The sequence below is a fragment of the Sander vitreus genome, chromosome 20, assembly GCF_031162955.1.
Source record: "Sander vitreus isolate 19-12246 chromosome 20, sanVit1, whole genome shotgun sequence".
In the NCBI taxonomy this organism is placed as follows: Eukaryota; Metazoa; Chordata; class Actinopteri; order Perciformes; family Percidae; genus Sander; species Sander vitreus.
In genome coordinates, this window is record NC_135874.1 from 23,557,992 (window position 1) to 23,570,395 (window position 12,404).

Consider the following 12,404-nt stretch of genomic DNA (forward strand, 5'->3'; position numbering starts at 1 on the left):
CAGATGATGAAATAGTTACAGTGGTTAATGATTTAGCAGCCATATTGGCACATCATTAACCAAGCTAGATCGGTCAAAGACACATTTTCCATCTGGGAAACAAAGTGCCGAAATGCATCCAAATAAGAAAGGTAGATGGCAGAAAGCTGGATTTGCGTTTCTTCCTATCAGCGGGGTCATGCCACCCGCGGCGCCCAGCTGAACAGTAGCCTAGCTAAAATAGTGAGAAACCGCAAGTGACTCACTGTGTTGATATCGAAGAATCGCAGCCTAGAATGCGGCCTCAGTTCGCAGTCCGATACTAGTCAAACTGGAGAGCAAGAAAAAAAAATATATAAGCCCAGTGATGACAGGTCTGGAGCCAATCTTTCAAAAACATTGCTGTCACCACTGCTAGTGAAAACACAATCAAAGTAGTAATAACAGGAGCGGTAACCATAACTGAAGAGGCCTGTGTTACCAGAACAAGCTCAAAGAAGTGAATAATGATCTTGATAACAACCTGTTTTTTTCTTCTGTTTTTTTTCTCTCCAGTAAAAAGAAGAAAAAAAAGAAAGGGCTTTACTGGAAGAGGGATTATAATGTCCAAAAGAGTTAAACACCACAGAATTTATGGGCCCATCAAAGAACAGAAGCGGTGGGGTGAGAGAGTGTGTGTGTGTGCACGCGCGAGAAGGGGGGTGGGGGGGGGACATGCAGCAGGCCCGACCACAGCTTTCTGCTGACTGATGCAAGCCCAAGAGGTGAGTCATGGGAGAGGAAGGGGGAGGATAGGGGTGGTGGGTAAGTTCCTCCTGGGGGCTACTGGGAAGTGGGGAGATTGAAGATGGTGAATAAGGGTAGTTATGGGTGTCTGCTTTGAAATGTGGGGGCACGGAGGAGGTCAAGCCCTTTATTCCTTGTGTTGTCTTCCCGTCGACCAACAACTTTTTAGTAAATTTCTGGGTCAAAATTTAAAATGTAAACTTTTTGGTCAACGCTTTGGTCGTCTTTTTCGACACTTTTGTCGCTATTTTTGACTTTTTTTTCAACTTTCTTTTATCATTTTTTTTTTTCTTCTTCAAATTCACACCCACATTCAATTAAAGTAGTGAACTGATAACTTACTTCACATAGTTGTATGGAACCATCCACGTTGTTTTTTATTTACAATTTCGTTGAAATAAACCCAAATTTGTGATATACAAACTTTTTGAAAATGGGTCAAATTTGACCCGAGGAGGAGGGTTATTCTTCAAATGCCAAAGTGACCTGGGATTTAAAAAAAAAAGGAGATGCAGCTGTTTAGCTCAGCTGCAGTTCCTTTCGCATTAGGGCCACAACTGACGGTTATTGTCATTATCAATGAATCTGTCGATTATTCTCTCGATTAATCGATTAGTTGTTCGGTCTATAAAATGTCAGAAAATTGTGAAAAATGTGGATCAGTGTTTCCCAAACGCCCAAGATGACATCCTCAAATGTCTTGTTTTGTCCACAACTCAGAGATGGGAGCAAAGAAAGTAGTACATATTCACATTTGTGAAATAACATTTAGAAATAACTCGGAACGATTAATACATTATTCAATATACATGGTGATTAATTTTAAAGTTGACAACTAATCGATTATTTGATTATTCAGCCCTACACCCACACTCACTCACTCACTCACTCACTCCTTTGCTTTTTTTCTGACTTTCACTCTGTGATGTGGGTTTCATGTAAAATTGCATGCTTGTAAGTGTTATACTCCAGTTCTTTTCACAATGATTCATGATGAACAGAATTTGGAAATTATAACAATATAAAAGTCCCTAGGGGAACTATTCAGTAAAAAGAATCCATTACACAAACAATTAAAAGGCTCTAATCAAACCTGGCAACCACAAAGAGGTGATTAACACCTCTGTGCGATGACGTATTCGGTTGGGAGAACACAGGCCCCACAGAACCCTCAGAGACAGGAAACGCAAACATGTAGCCGAGGCTTCTGTGACGAAAACAAGCCACAGAGGCCGGTGTGAAATGAGTCACACGACGCTGGCCTCTTTTAAAAGACTAGAGGTGTCCTTTAAGGAGAGGAAACTGCCGGTGGTCACCGTTCCACTTGAGCAATACACAGATCTCAGAGTACCAGGAGCTCATTTGACTATGATGAATGGGGAGATAAAAGTTCTGCGTGGCAATCTGTTGTTATGGAGGTAATGACCAATAATATGTTCCTCTGTTATTGCTGAAAAGACCAGTTGTAAAGATATTCCTTCCAGTGAGGAGTGGGCTGGTTTGCATAACTTTCCATTAAAAACGGAATACTGATAAATACATGTGGACCATGTTTAAATAGTCAAACTTATTCTTTAAAAGGATCACTTGAAGGAAATAATTTAGTAATTACCATTAATAATTATCTATTTAAAAAGTATATATAATATATAAACTAATAATATAATAAAAAAAAAAAAATAAAAATATATATATATATATATATATATATATTTTTTTATTTTTTTAACTGCGACTGCAGCCACAGAGCTGTGGCTGCAGTCTACAGCCACAGCTCTGTGAGGCTGTACCATGGTGACTGGAGCGAAAATGCTAACATCAGCATGCTAACATGCTCACAGTGACAATACTAACATGCTGATTAACATTGTCAGGCCTTCAAAAAAAAGTGTGATAGTTCCTCTCTAGAGCCATGCTGCTAACGTAGCGTTCTGTGGTTCAAGCTTCTCTGAAATGTGATTTGATATTTTCACTGTAATGAATATGTTGTATGAGATTTTTCACTATATATATATATATATATATATATACATACATTTATTTATTCTGGTAATTTTTTTTAGAATTTTAGCCCAAAAGATGCCAGAAGTGAAAAAAAGAGAAAAAAGTGGAACGAGAATCCTATATATATATATATATATATATACATATTTAAAAAAAAAAAAATTATATACTGTATATGCATCGTGATTACCGTAGTGTCCACTGTTGTGACTGCAGCAGTTTGAACATGTTTCTTTGATGCAGGCTCCTGTGCCTTGAGAACCACACACCCTTGGGGTCCCAAAGTGATGATGACTGACCCACAGCCTCTCTTTAGCAGCTCCTGACCGGCCCCATGTGCTTCCTCCACACCAGTCACCGAGGAACCAGTCAGCAGCTCAGCCTGTAAAGAGACCAGAGGAGCAGAGGTAAACCACTGCACACGTACTGTATAATCATATAATCATATATATCATAATCATATCATCTCACTTAGCATGATGATGATGGGACACTATTTCTAAGAGATTTTTCTTCTCTAGTTCAGGGAGCTACTGTACATTAATCAGAGGTTAGGAATTAAAATGAAAGATAAGGCAAAACCAGCACTTGTGGAAGCATCATGGAAATTCTTTAAGGCAAACACTCTGTAACAACGAGTGTGTGTAACATGCAAGAAGTCAAAGCAATGCATTGAAATCTTCCCCTAAAAAAAATACAAAACTAAAAGCTTGTTTTGCCTCTTTAAAAGACACACCAAGAAACTGGAAGGGGTCTAGACCTCCTTGTCATGTTAGATGGCTGAGAGATGTATTGTTTCACTTAAAATTGGACAAAATAAAATACACTCTGCAGGGAAGAAAGTCCAAGTTTTATGAGGTATGGGTTCCTTTTTTACGTTATTTTGATAACTTGAAGTATATAAAAGACTGGGATGACCAATCTTAGAAAATAGGTTACACCTCTGGTTTAGTTCGGTCTTCTCTATCTGTGACATAATGATGTCTTTAGGTGTAGCTCCTTTTTTATTTTTATTTTCCTTTTATATTTTGGATAAGGTGTAGTGTATAATGTTTGTCTATTTGTTTAATGGTTTAAAATATTTTTTTCTTTTTTGTAACCACAAGAGGGATCTGTTTTTGTTGTGTAACGTCTGTTAAATACCAATAAAAAGAACCTAAAAAAATTAAAAAAAGACACACCAAAGTGCATCACAACCATGTACTATGTCCAAGGATCACTAATTAGTATATCACAAGTCTTTTGCTCGCTCGCTTTAGTTCACTGTTTTCTATTAACGGTTCTGTGATGAGTCAGCTCTTGATCGCACAATGACTGTTGTGGTCAGACAGACTCATAAAAAACACATTCAGTCGGTTAGGGATTTGCTAGATCCGTCAGCAGTCTGCGGGCCAAACATTTTCAAAGAGTTGAGTCTCTGACTACGCTGGTTCATCTGGCTCCGAAATGACTAAACAGTGACGCAGCAGGACTCTCCAGCTGATGTTTCTGCAGCTGATGTTTGAGGAACTTCAAGGAAACTCAGCTTTAGAGAACATTCTGAGAGAAAGTTACGTGACATACAATTTATGTGACACCATTCCTTGTCAGATTATCCATGCCAATTTTTTTTTATATTGGATTGTTGATACATTAGACGTTAGATTGTTACATGTTGCGTGCCAGTTAACACATTAACAGAAGTTTTAAGAAGATTAGGGCTTCAGTTTGGCTTAGGTCATTTTCTATTGAGGGGGATTATTGGCCGTCGTTATTTTAAAAGACAATTGTTGATTACAACAACAAAAAACTAATTAACAAAAAGAAAGAAAAAAAACGAACTTTTTGGCTGTGTGTGTGGGGGGCTTTCGAACCACCTGAACCCCCCCCCCTGTCTAAGGGCCTGGTATTTAACAATTGCTATGGCTCAGTTTTCACAAGCTTCAATGTGTTGAATCCACTTGCTGAATTATTTTTCTTTGAACAACATGCTGTCCTTAAAACACAACATGACATTCCTCAATAGACAGACACTTCATATTAGTTTCAGTGTCTATAACAGTGTCTGCAGGCATTTATCTTCATTTCTCTGGCGAGCCACATTGCAACATAATTGCTACTTTATGACCGCTGCCATGCATTTCAACTAGTGGGGAAAAAAAGAAAAATGAAAAGCACTTCCTTTCCTTCAGATTACTGTCAAAATGCTCCAGTATATAGTGCACATTGTTAATATTATATGCTCCTAGGCATTACCGTATTGCATTTTGGATGAACACAGTAAGAATTAAAAGTGATTTCAATATTGAAGGTTTTGGTGTCTTTAGTAGAAACCAACTTTGTGGTTGATACAGAACAAAAAAAAGTGAACTGATACAGTGAAGTACGCTGACAGTCAGCATTTTGTGTTGTGCGAATGTAGGGATTACTGCAGTAGGACTCCATCGTTCATATATTTCAAATAATATTCAATTTAAAGATCGGAGATGTCATTCTTAGTCTACATCATTTTGAATACTGACATTTGCATGAATGCATTTTTTTTTTTTCTTATTAGAATTTGTATAATTATGAGGAAATGACCACTGCAGGATAAGTTACTGTTTGACATAATTATCTGAGAACAATTTTGTGAGGTATTGCTCAAATTGTTTAGATGTTTTATTTTGAGCGTGTGAGTTTTGAGATTTTGAGAGCGAAATTCCAGTATATCATTTTTGTGATAAGAGTCCGGCAAATTGAATCTCTGTTGTGAAATTGGAGCCAAAGAAATAGAAATATACTGTAATGTATTGCATTTCCTATTTACGTTTTCTCTCCCCTCTTTTTTCTTTTTAAAATTATTTTTGGGGCATTTTTAAGGCTTTCTTTGACAGGACAGCTGAAGACATGAAAGGGGAGAGAGAGAGGGGGGATGACATGCAGCAAAGGGCCGCAGGTCAGAGTCGAACCCGGGCCCGCTGCGTCGAGGAGTAAACCTCCACATATGGGCGCCCGCTCCACCAACATAGCTATCCGGGTGCCCAGTTTTCTCTCCCCTCTTAACCCTACACACTAAATGTTGTGTTTTTCTGTTCTTTTGTTTTGTCTCCAAAACATTTTATTGTAAACTTGCACGGACATTGAATGCATCCTGATGTTTTCCTTTTGCTCACTTGTCTTCTCTGTTAAGTCTATTGCATAAATAGTTTAGCACTGTATCACACTAATTAAAAAAAAAGAGATTATACTAACACATGATATCAATAGCTGTGCAGTAGTGATCATTTTTCAACCAAGAGGAAAACATATTTTTTTTTTATACATTTGTCCACAAAACCACGTGTGGAAAGAAAATGGAATTTGATTAGTGATCCTCATGGACTTGAAAAAAAAATCAAACACAATGTGGAATTCATTTTATGGTGGACTTCCCCTTTAATTTGCTGCAGTAATTACAAGTCTAAAATCCCTGTGCTCTATAAATACTAGCAGCATGAAAACATACAAGACAATTTATCACAACATCACATTTCTTGTTTTTTTTAAATGCTACGATCATGCTTCTATGAAAGTGAGTGTGAGATCTTTCAGGTCTGTGGATGCGGAACCATTGAGGCGCGTGAGGTCCTCCGGTGGACATCAAACACTATTCCTCTCCCTATATAGCACTTCAGCGTAGAATGTGGGCTGTGGATCAAAGAGGGCCTGCACTTTGTCATCCTTAAGCCCCCCCTCTCCCCACCCCCCAACCTTCAGCTTGAGCATAGTACAGTGAGACCACACACAAACACACACACACACACCTGTACAGAATGTGTGCCAGCTATAACCCCGCACGGTTCACACTAGCGTTGAATAAGGGTCTGAGGATCTGATCCCCTCTGCTTTTATGTTCTGTCAAAAGGAACAATGACCTTGGACAGTTCAAAAATAAACCACAGAGTGTATCGGTGCTTTTAGAGCCCGCAGCCACCCCGGTTTTGTCGGATGCCAAGAGAGAAAAAAGAGCCGTTTTGTTAGTCATCAGCTTCCCACCAGGGCAGGGAATCAATCTACCTCCCTCTGTGTACAAGAATATGAGAAAGTTGAATTATGGCTCTCTCGCTGGCTGTGTGTGTGCGTGTGTGTGTGTGTGTGAGTGTGTGTGTTTATCTCTAACAGACTAACACACATACACTGCACAAAGCATATGCTGTATGGAGCTCTTGACAAGAATGTATATGTTTAGGCATATTACCAAAGGCCAGGTGGAATTAATGTGCTGTCATTACAGTCATTTTATACTGTACAGTTATAGTTTTGAGAGCGAGTTTTTTTCACTTTTGCTTTCCACAGTGTTTACATTTAAAACTGAAGTTTAAAAAGAAAAATGATTACATATCTCTTACTGATGACAAATGTGTAATTCTCCTTCCTGTTCATTTTATATTGGTATATTTATTATATTGGTATATTGTGTCTAATTAGTTGGCTCCTGCATCAGTTTGTCTTGATGAAAGCCGTTTACATTGCTATATTTTCTTTAAATACAATGATTATACATTTGAATAATTGGATCTTTGTAAGCCTTATACCATGAATTGTTTGAGTAGGAATGTGGGCAGGGTAAAACAATTTTTCGGCAGTTAAAGCATTTACAGTCCTTGGATGGACAGGACACTCTCCTGGCTGAATCACCAGTACAAACAATGTGAAATTCTATTAAAATATAAATGTAAAAAAGTTACACAGCTCAACAGCTCAAAACTCAACGCAACAACAAAACATCCAATAACATGGTATATAACCATATTTCAAAAATAACTATATACAGTAATCAGAGGAATTCTTTCCAAAAAAATCAAGGCACACTGCTTTGTTAAAGTACAAATATGAAATTACTTTTCTAATACTATATCTTGGCTACATGATTAAAAAACAAGACCAACAGTTATCCAACTCACTCGACCTCCTGAGACAAGCCAATACTTTCAGCAGCTGTTTCAATCATGCGTGTGATCATTTGTGCAGCAACATCCGGCTCTCCTATTACAACAGTCACAACTCAATGGATGGACACTGAGTCAAATATCATAGTAACATATGTACTTATATAAATATAAGATCTATATTGATTTTCTTTAAACAATATACAACATGTACATGGAAGAAAGAAGAAAATAAACATAATAAAGTAAGTAAAACTGATGGTGTTGAAATGATGAAATAATCTTGTTTGTAGCCCTGATAATGAAGAGTTTTTTTTTTAACTTTAACAAAGCAGTGTCTTTTGGGACTTTTTTGAGTTCTTTTTGTGTATTGAGTATTGTGCCTACCTGTGCATAAGAAGCAGCTGATTTTTTTTATTGCAAGTCTAATAACATCAAGCTACTCCGGTACAGTAGCAACAGTTATTGTAAGTAACTATTTACTGAGTTTTGGAGCTTTAAACTTTTAATCAATGATGAATGCTGCTTAAAAGAGTTGTTTAACATAAAAAAGTACCATGTTAAGTATTGTCCTCTTTTCCTTTTTGCACTGCATTATATCTAAAAGTGCCTGTTGACTGCTGGTCAAGATACTGTATGTGAAGCAAATAAAAACAAATCTTAATTCACCTTTACCTGTCCCTGATAATGGATAATAATGGATAATTTAGTGCCCTTTCCACCCCTGCATGCCTCATATATATATATATATATATATATATATATATATATATATATACCTCCATGATCTGACCCAAAAAAATGTTGCGCTTTCGCCAACTCTCCCTTTCATGTCCCCACACCTGGCTACAGCTTCTCTCCGCGCTGCATCACCACATCCAATAGAGACTTCAAGACAAACTCACATCCACTTTATCCCCAAGGGGGTGGCTGACTCAGCCAAAGAGCACATCTGCCTTGTTGTTTTTACTACGATTCCCATCTAACCCTGCCCCCTGAAACTCATCTGTCATCACCTGACAGTCGAGACGCGAGGTGCCATGATACTAGTTTCTACTGTAAAAGGCTGGAGAGGTACTGATTTCCCTCTTCGTACCAGAGGGGTTTACATGTATGGCTGAAGGCTACAGTGGGGTTATTGATGTGCTGGCAGGGGTCATGACCCAGGAGACACAGTTGAATCATTGTGAAAAGGTGTGTGTGTGTGTGTGTGTGTGTGTGTGTGTGTGTGTGTGTGTGGGCGCTCACAACATCTCAAACCTCTGATCTTTTCCTTTCACAGAGAATATGAGAAGAAATATTTCAACCTACCTGACTCAGGGCTGCACTTCCAAAGTTACTGTTTAACGGGTTGGTTTAACAAGTGTTGACACATTCAAACAGCAGCTTGAGTTGATTTTACCAATCATGACTTAATCAGGGTTTCTGCAGGTTTTACCAAGTCAAATTTAAGACTTTTTAAGACCTTTATGAATGGAATTTAAGACCTATAAACATAAAAGTAAAACAAAATAGAGAGTCACAAAAGTATACGCAAAGTAAATAAGTGTATTCAAATTGAATTAAATCGACACAGAGTAATAATAATCCGTACATATACAGCAAATTATATTTGGACGAGCGATAGAAAGAACTACAACACCACGGAATTAAAAAAAACAAAACATTTCAATGTGCATTGCAGATAGCGTTACTTGGACGTAGGAAAATAAAGACCTTTTTAAAATTATTTAAGACAATAAAACACAATACTTCTGCTACTACAGCGAATTTAAGACTTTTTAAGGCCTAAAATTTTGAATTTGCATGGCGCTGATCAACACTAGATCACTCACGAATAAGACTTTTATATTGAATGACTGCTTTACGACAAAAGCGCTGGACTTTCTGTTGTTGACGGAAACCTGGCTGAAACCAGGTGACGACAGCGCCTTCTCAGAGCTCCTCCCCCCCAGCTGTTCTTTCCTCAACTCGCCCAGAGGTGCAGCCCACCACCTCGACCTGACACTCTCTTCAAAGATGAGTACAGATGCAGACTATTACCTGCATCCTGTTATAATAGTTTTGAGCTTCAGCTGTTTGTGGTTGATCTGGATTCTCCTGTGTTGTGTGCAGTTATTTATCGCCCACCAAAACTCAACAAGGATTTTATGAGCGAGTTTTCAGAGTTTTTAACTGATGTTGTTCCTAAATATGACAAGCTCCTGGTTTGTGGGGACTTAAATATCCATGTGTGTTGCCCCTCAAACCCACTTGCTCATGATTTTAAAACTCTTTTGAACTCATTTGGCCTTAATCAATGTGTGGAAGGGCCGACACATCATCTTGGCCGCACCCTGGATCTCATCATGTCATATGGGCTTTCAGTTTCACTCAGTGAAATAACAGAAACTGGTATTTCAGATCACTTCCCCATCAGGTTTGAGATCAGTGTTCCGCCACCTGCTAGTAGGCCTATATCCTCAGCTTCTAGGCGATGCTGCATCACCTCCTCTACAGCTGGAGAGTTTGCTTCTGCGTTTGTGGGCTCACAGTTTTATGCAAAAAATGGTCTGGTATCTCCCTCTTCCCCAGATAACATTCTCTCTGTGTTCCACTCCACATGCACTGACATTTTAGACTCTATTGCCCCTGTTCGGGCTAAAACTATTAAACCTAAGGCAGACCCTTGGCTAAATGACATCACAAGGGCCCTTAGGCAACACTGCAGAAACACTGAACGAAGGTGGAAGAAGGACAATTTGCATGTATCTCTGGGTTTATTAAGGGACAGTCTAGCAGCATACCAGAAGGCTGTGAAGGTGGAGAAGATGCAGCATCTCTCATCTGTCATAGCTAGCAGTTGCCATGAACCTAGAGTGCTATTCAATGTGATAAACTCTGTTGTGAATCCATGCACCTCTGCTCCGACAAATGTTTCATACAGTACATGTGAGAATTTTCTTTGTTATTTTATTGACAAAGTTGCACGTGTCAGGCAAATCGCCAGTGCTAATTTCAATGTGTTCAATGTGTACCTGCTGCTCCTGTGCACTCTGCTGTGTTTGGGGAATTTAAGCCAGTTTCTCTGACATTGCTAACTGAGGTAGTGCAACACATGAAACCGACCAACTGTCCTTTAGACATTGTTCCTGCCAGGATAGTGAAGGAGGCTTTTAATAGCACCATTGGGTCAAGTCTTCTTACTTTTTTTAATTTGGATTAGGTTTTTTAGATTTGGATTATTGTAATGCTCTCTATGTTGGTCTGAACCAGACCTCCATCTCATGACTTCGACTTGTACAAAATGCTGCTGCTCGCTTTTTAACAAATACATCTAGACGCGCACACATCACTCCCGTTCTCTACATTGGCTCCCTGTGCGTTTTAGAATCGATTTTAAGATTTTATTGTTTGTTTTCAAGGCCTTAAACGGCCTGGCCCCGGAGTATCTGTCCGAGATCTTAATCCTGCGTGAGCACAACCGGTCCTTGCGGTCCTCAAATCAGCTGGTTTTAGAAGTCCCAAGGTCAAAGTACAAACGGTGGGGTGATCAGACTTTTGCAGTCGCTGCCCCGAGACTCTGGAACAAGTTACCCCCTGAAATTCGGACGACTACAGATGTAGCGCTTTTTGATTGTTGATTGATTTAAGACCCTGCAGAAACCCTGTTAATTGACCATTCGCTAAGATGAAGGTTGTGTCTTTTTTTCTAGCCTTTCCAAAACCAAAATTACCAGCGCAAAGTTCAAGGAGTGGAATAAACAGTGTGTTCCGCTCTATTGTAAGCTGCAAAAGTTAGCATGTCTGGCTAACTAGCTAACTACTACTGGGTCAGCTGGAATCATTAAGTCAGCCGGTGACAGAATTTTCAAGCAACTCACGGAGCTAATGTTAGCTTAATTACCTAGCTAGCTACACTGATTAAACCAGATAGGGACATTTCAGCTAGCTTAAAATGCAAAGCCTGATTTTGTTTACCTCTGTGTGAAATTGAGAATCCATCTTCTGACTATGAATTTTGATAGTAAATCTACCACAGATATCACTGTAAACTGCACGTGTGCGGTGCAAGAACAGAAAGCTGGTCAATTCAATAACCACGATTTTGCTGTGTAGGACTGGTCTCAGTTTCCTCTCCACTTGTTATGTGAGTGTATAGATGTGTGAGAAGGCAGAGTTATTGTGTGTGGAAGCCTAAATGCTGCTGTGATAAATACCGTGAGGTGTGTGTGTGTCTGTGTGAGAGATTCATCACCTCAGACTCATTACAGCAAAACACATCAGAGGCTCTGTAGAAATCTTTATCCAAGTCAGGAATGGCCGGCGCTGGGTTGAATATTGTCTTCACTGTAACAAAAAAACAGGCAATGAGCCATATTATTGACCACAGTGTTACACATTATAATCTATAAGTCACTCAGGATAGCATGCAATCATTACATGGGTTTAAATAAATAGCATTGTTCCCAGTTATTCCCAGTTAAAGGGATAAAATTGTGATAGTGTCCCTCACCGACACATTTTACAATTGTGTGATGTTTCTTTTCCATTTGCTAAGCTTCACTGTCAAGGTCTGACATTACCTTAATTAAACTTTCAATGGGAACAAAGGCTAGTGGGCTACCAGCGGGAATTGCTCTAGCAGGCAAAGCTCAAGTGGATAAACTTCTATAAAAAGGCACCTTTTAAACGATTAAATTAGCATTCCCTGGAAAAGAACACTGGAGAAAAAAGAAAAGAAAACGCTGGTGGAAACGGCCTCAC

General features: G+C 38.9%; 1 protein-coding gene across 3 annotated transcripts in view; it reads right to left on the reverse strand.

Moving 5' to 3' along the window:
* rbks (ribokinase) overlaps positions 1-12,404 on the reverse strand; it is a 40,575-nt gene that overhangs the window by 9,746 nt on the left and 18,425 nt on the right. For all 3 annotated transcript variants that reach the window (XM_078278283.1, XM_078278282.1, XM_078278284.1), the window contains 2 exons: positions 11,896-11,987; positions 2,960-3,151 (listed from right to left, as the gene is read on the reverse strand). In XM_078278283.1, coding sequence (XP_078134409.1) covers positions 2,960-3,151; positions 11,896-11,987 — 284 coding nt within the window. The remainder of the gene's footprint in view (positions 1-2,959; positions 3,152-11,895; positions 11,988-12,404) is intronic.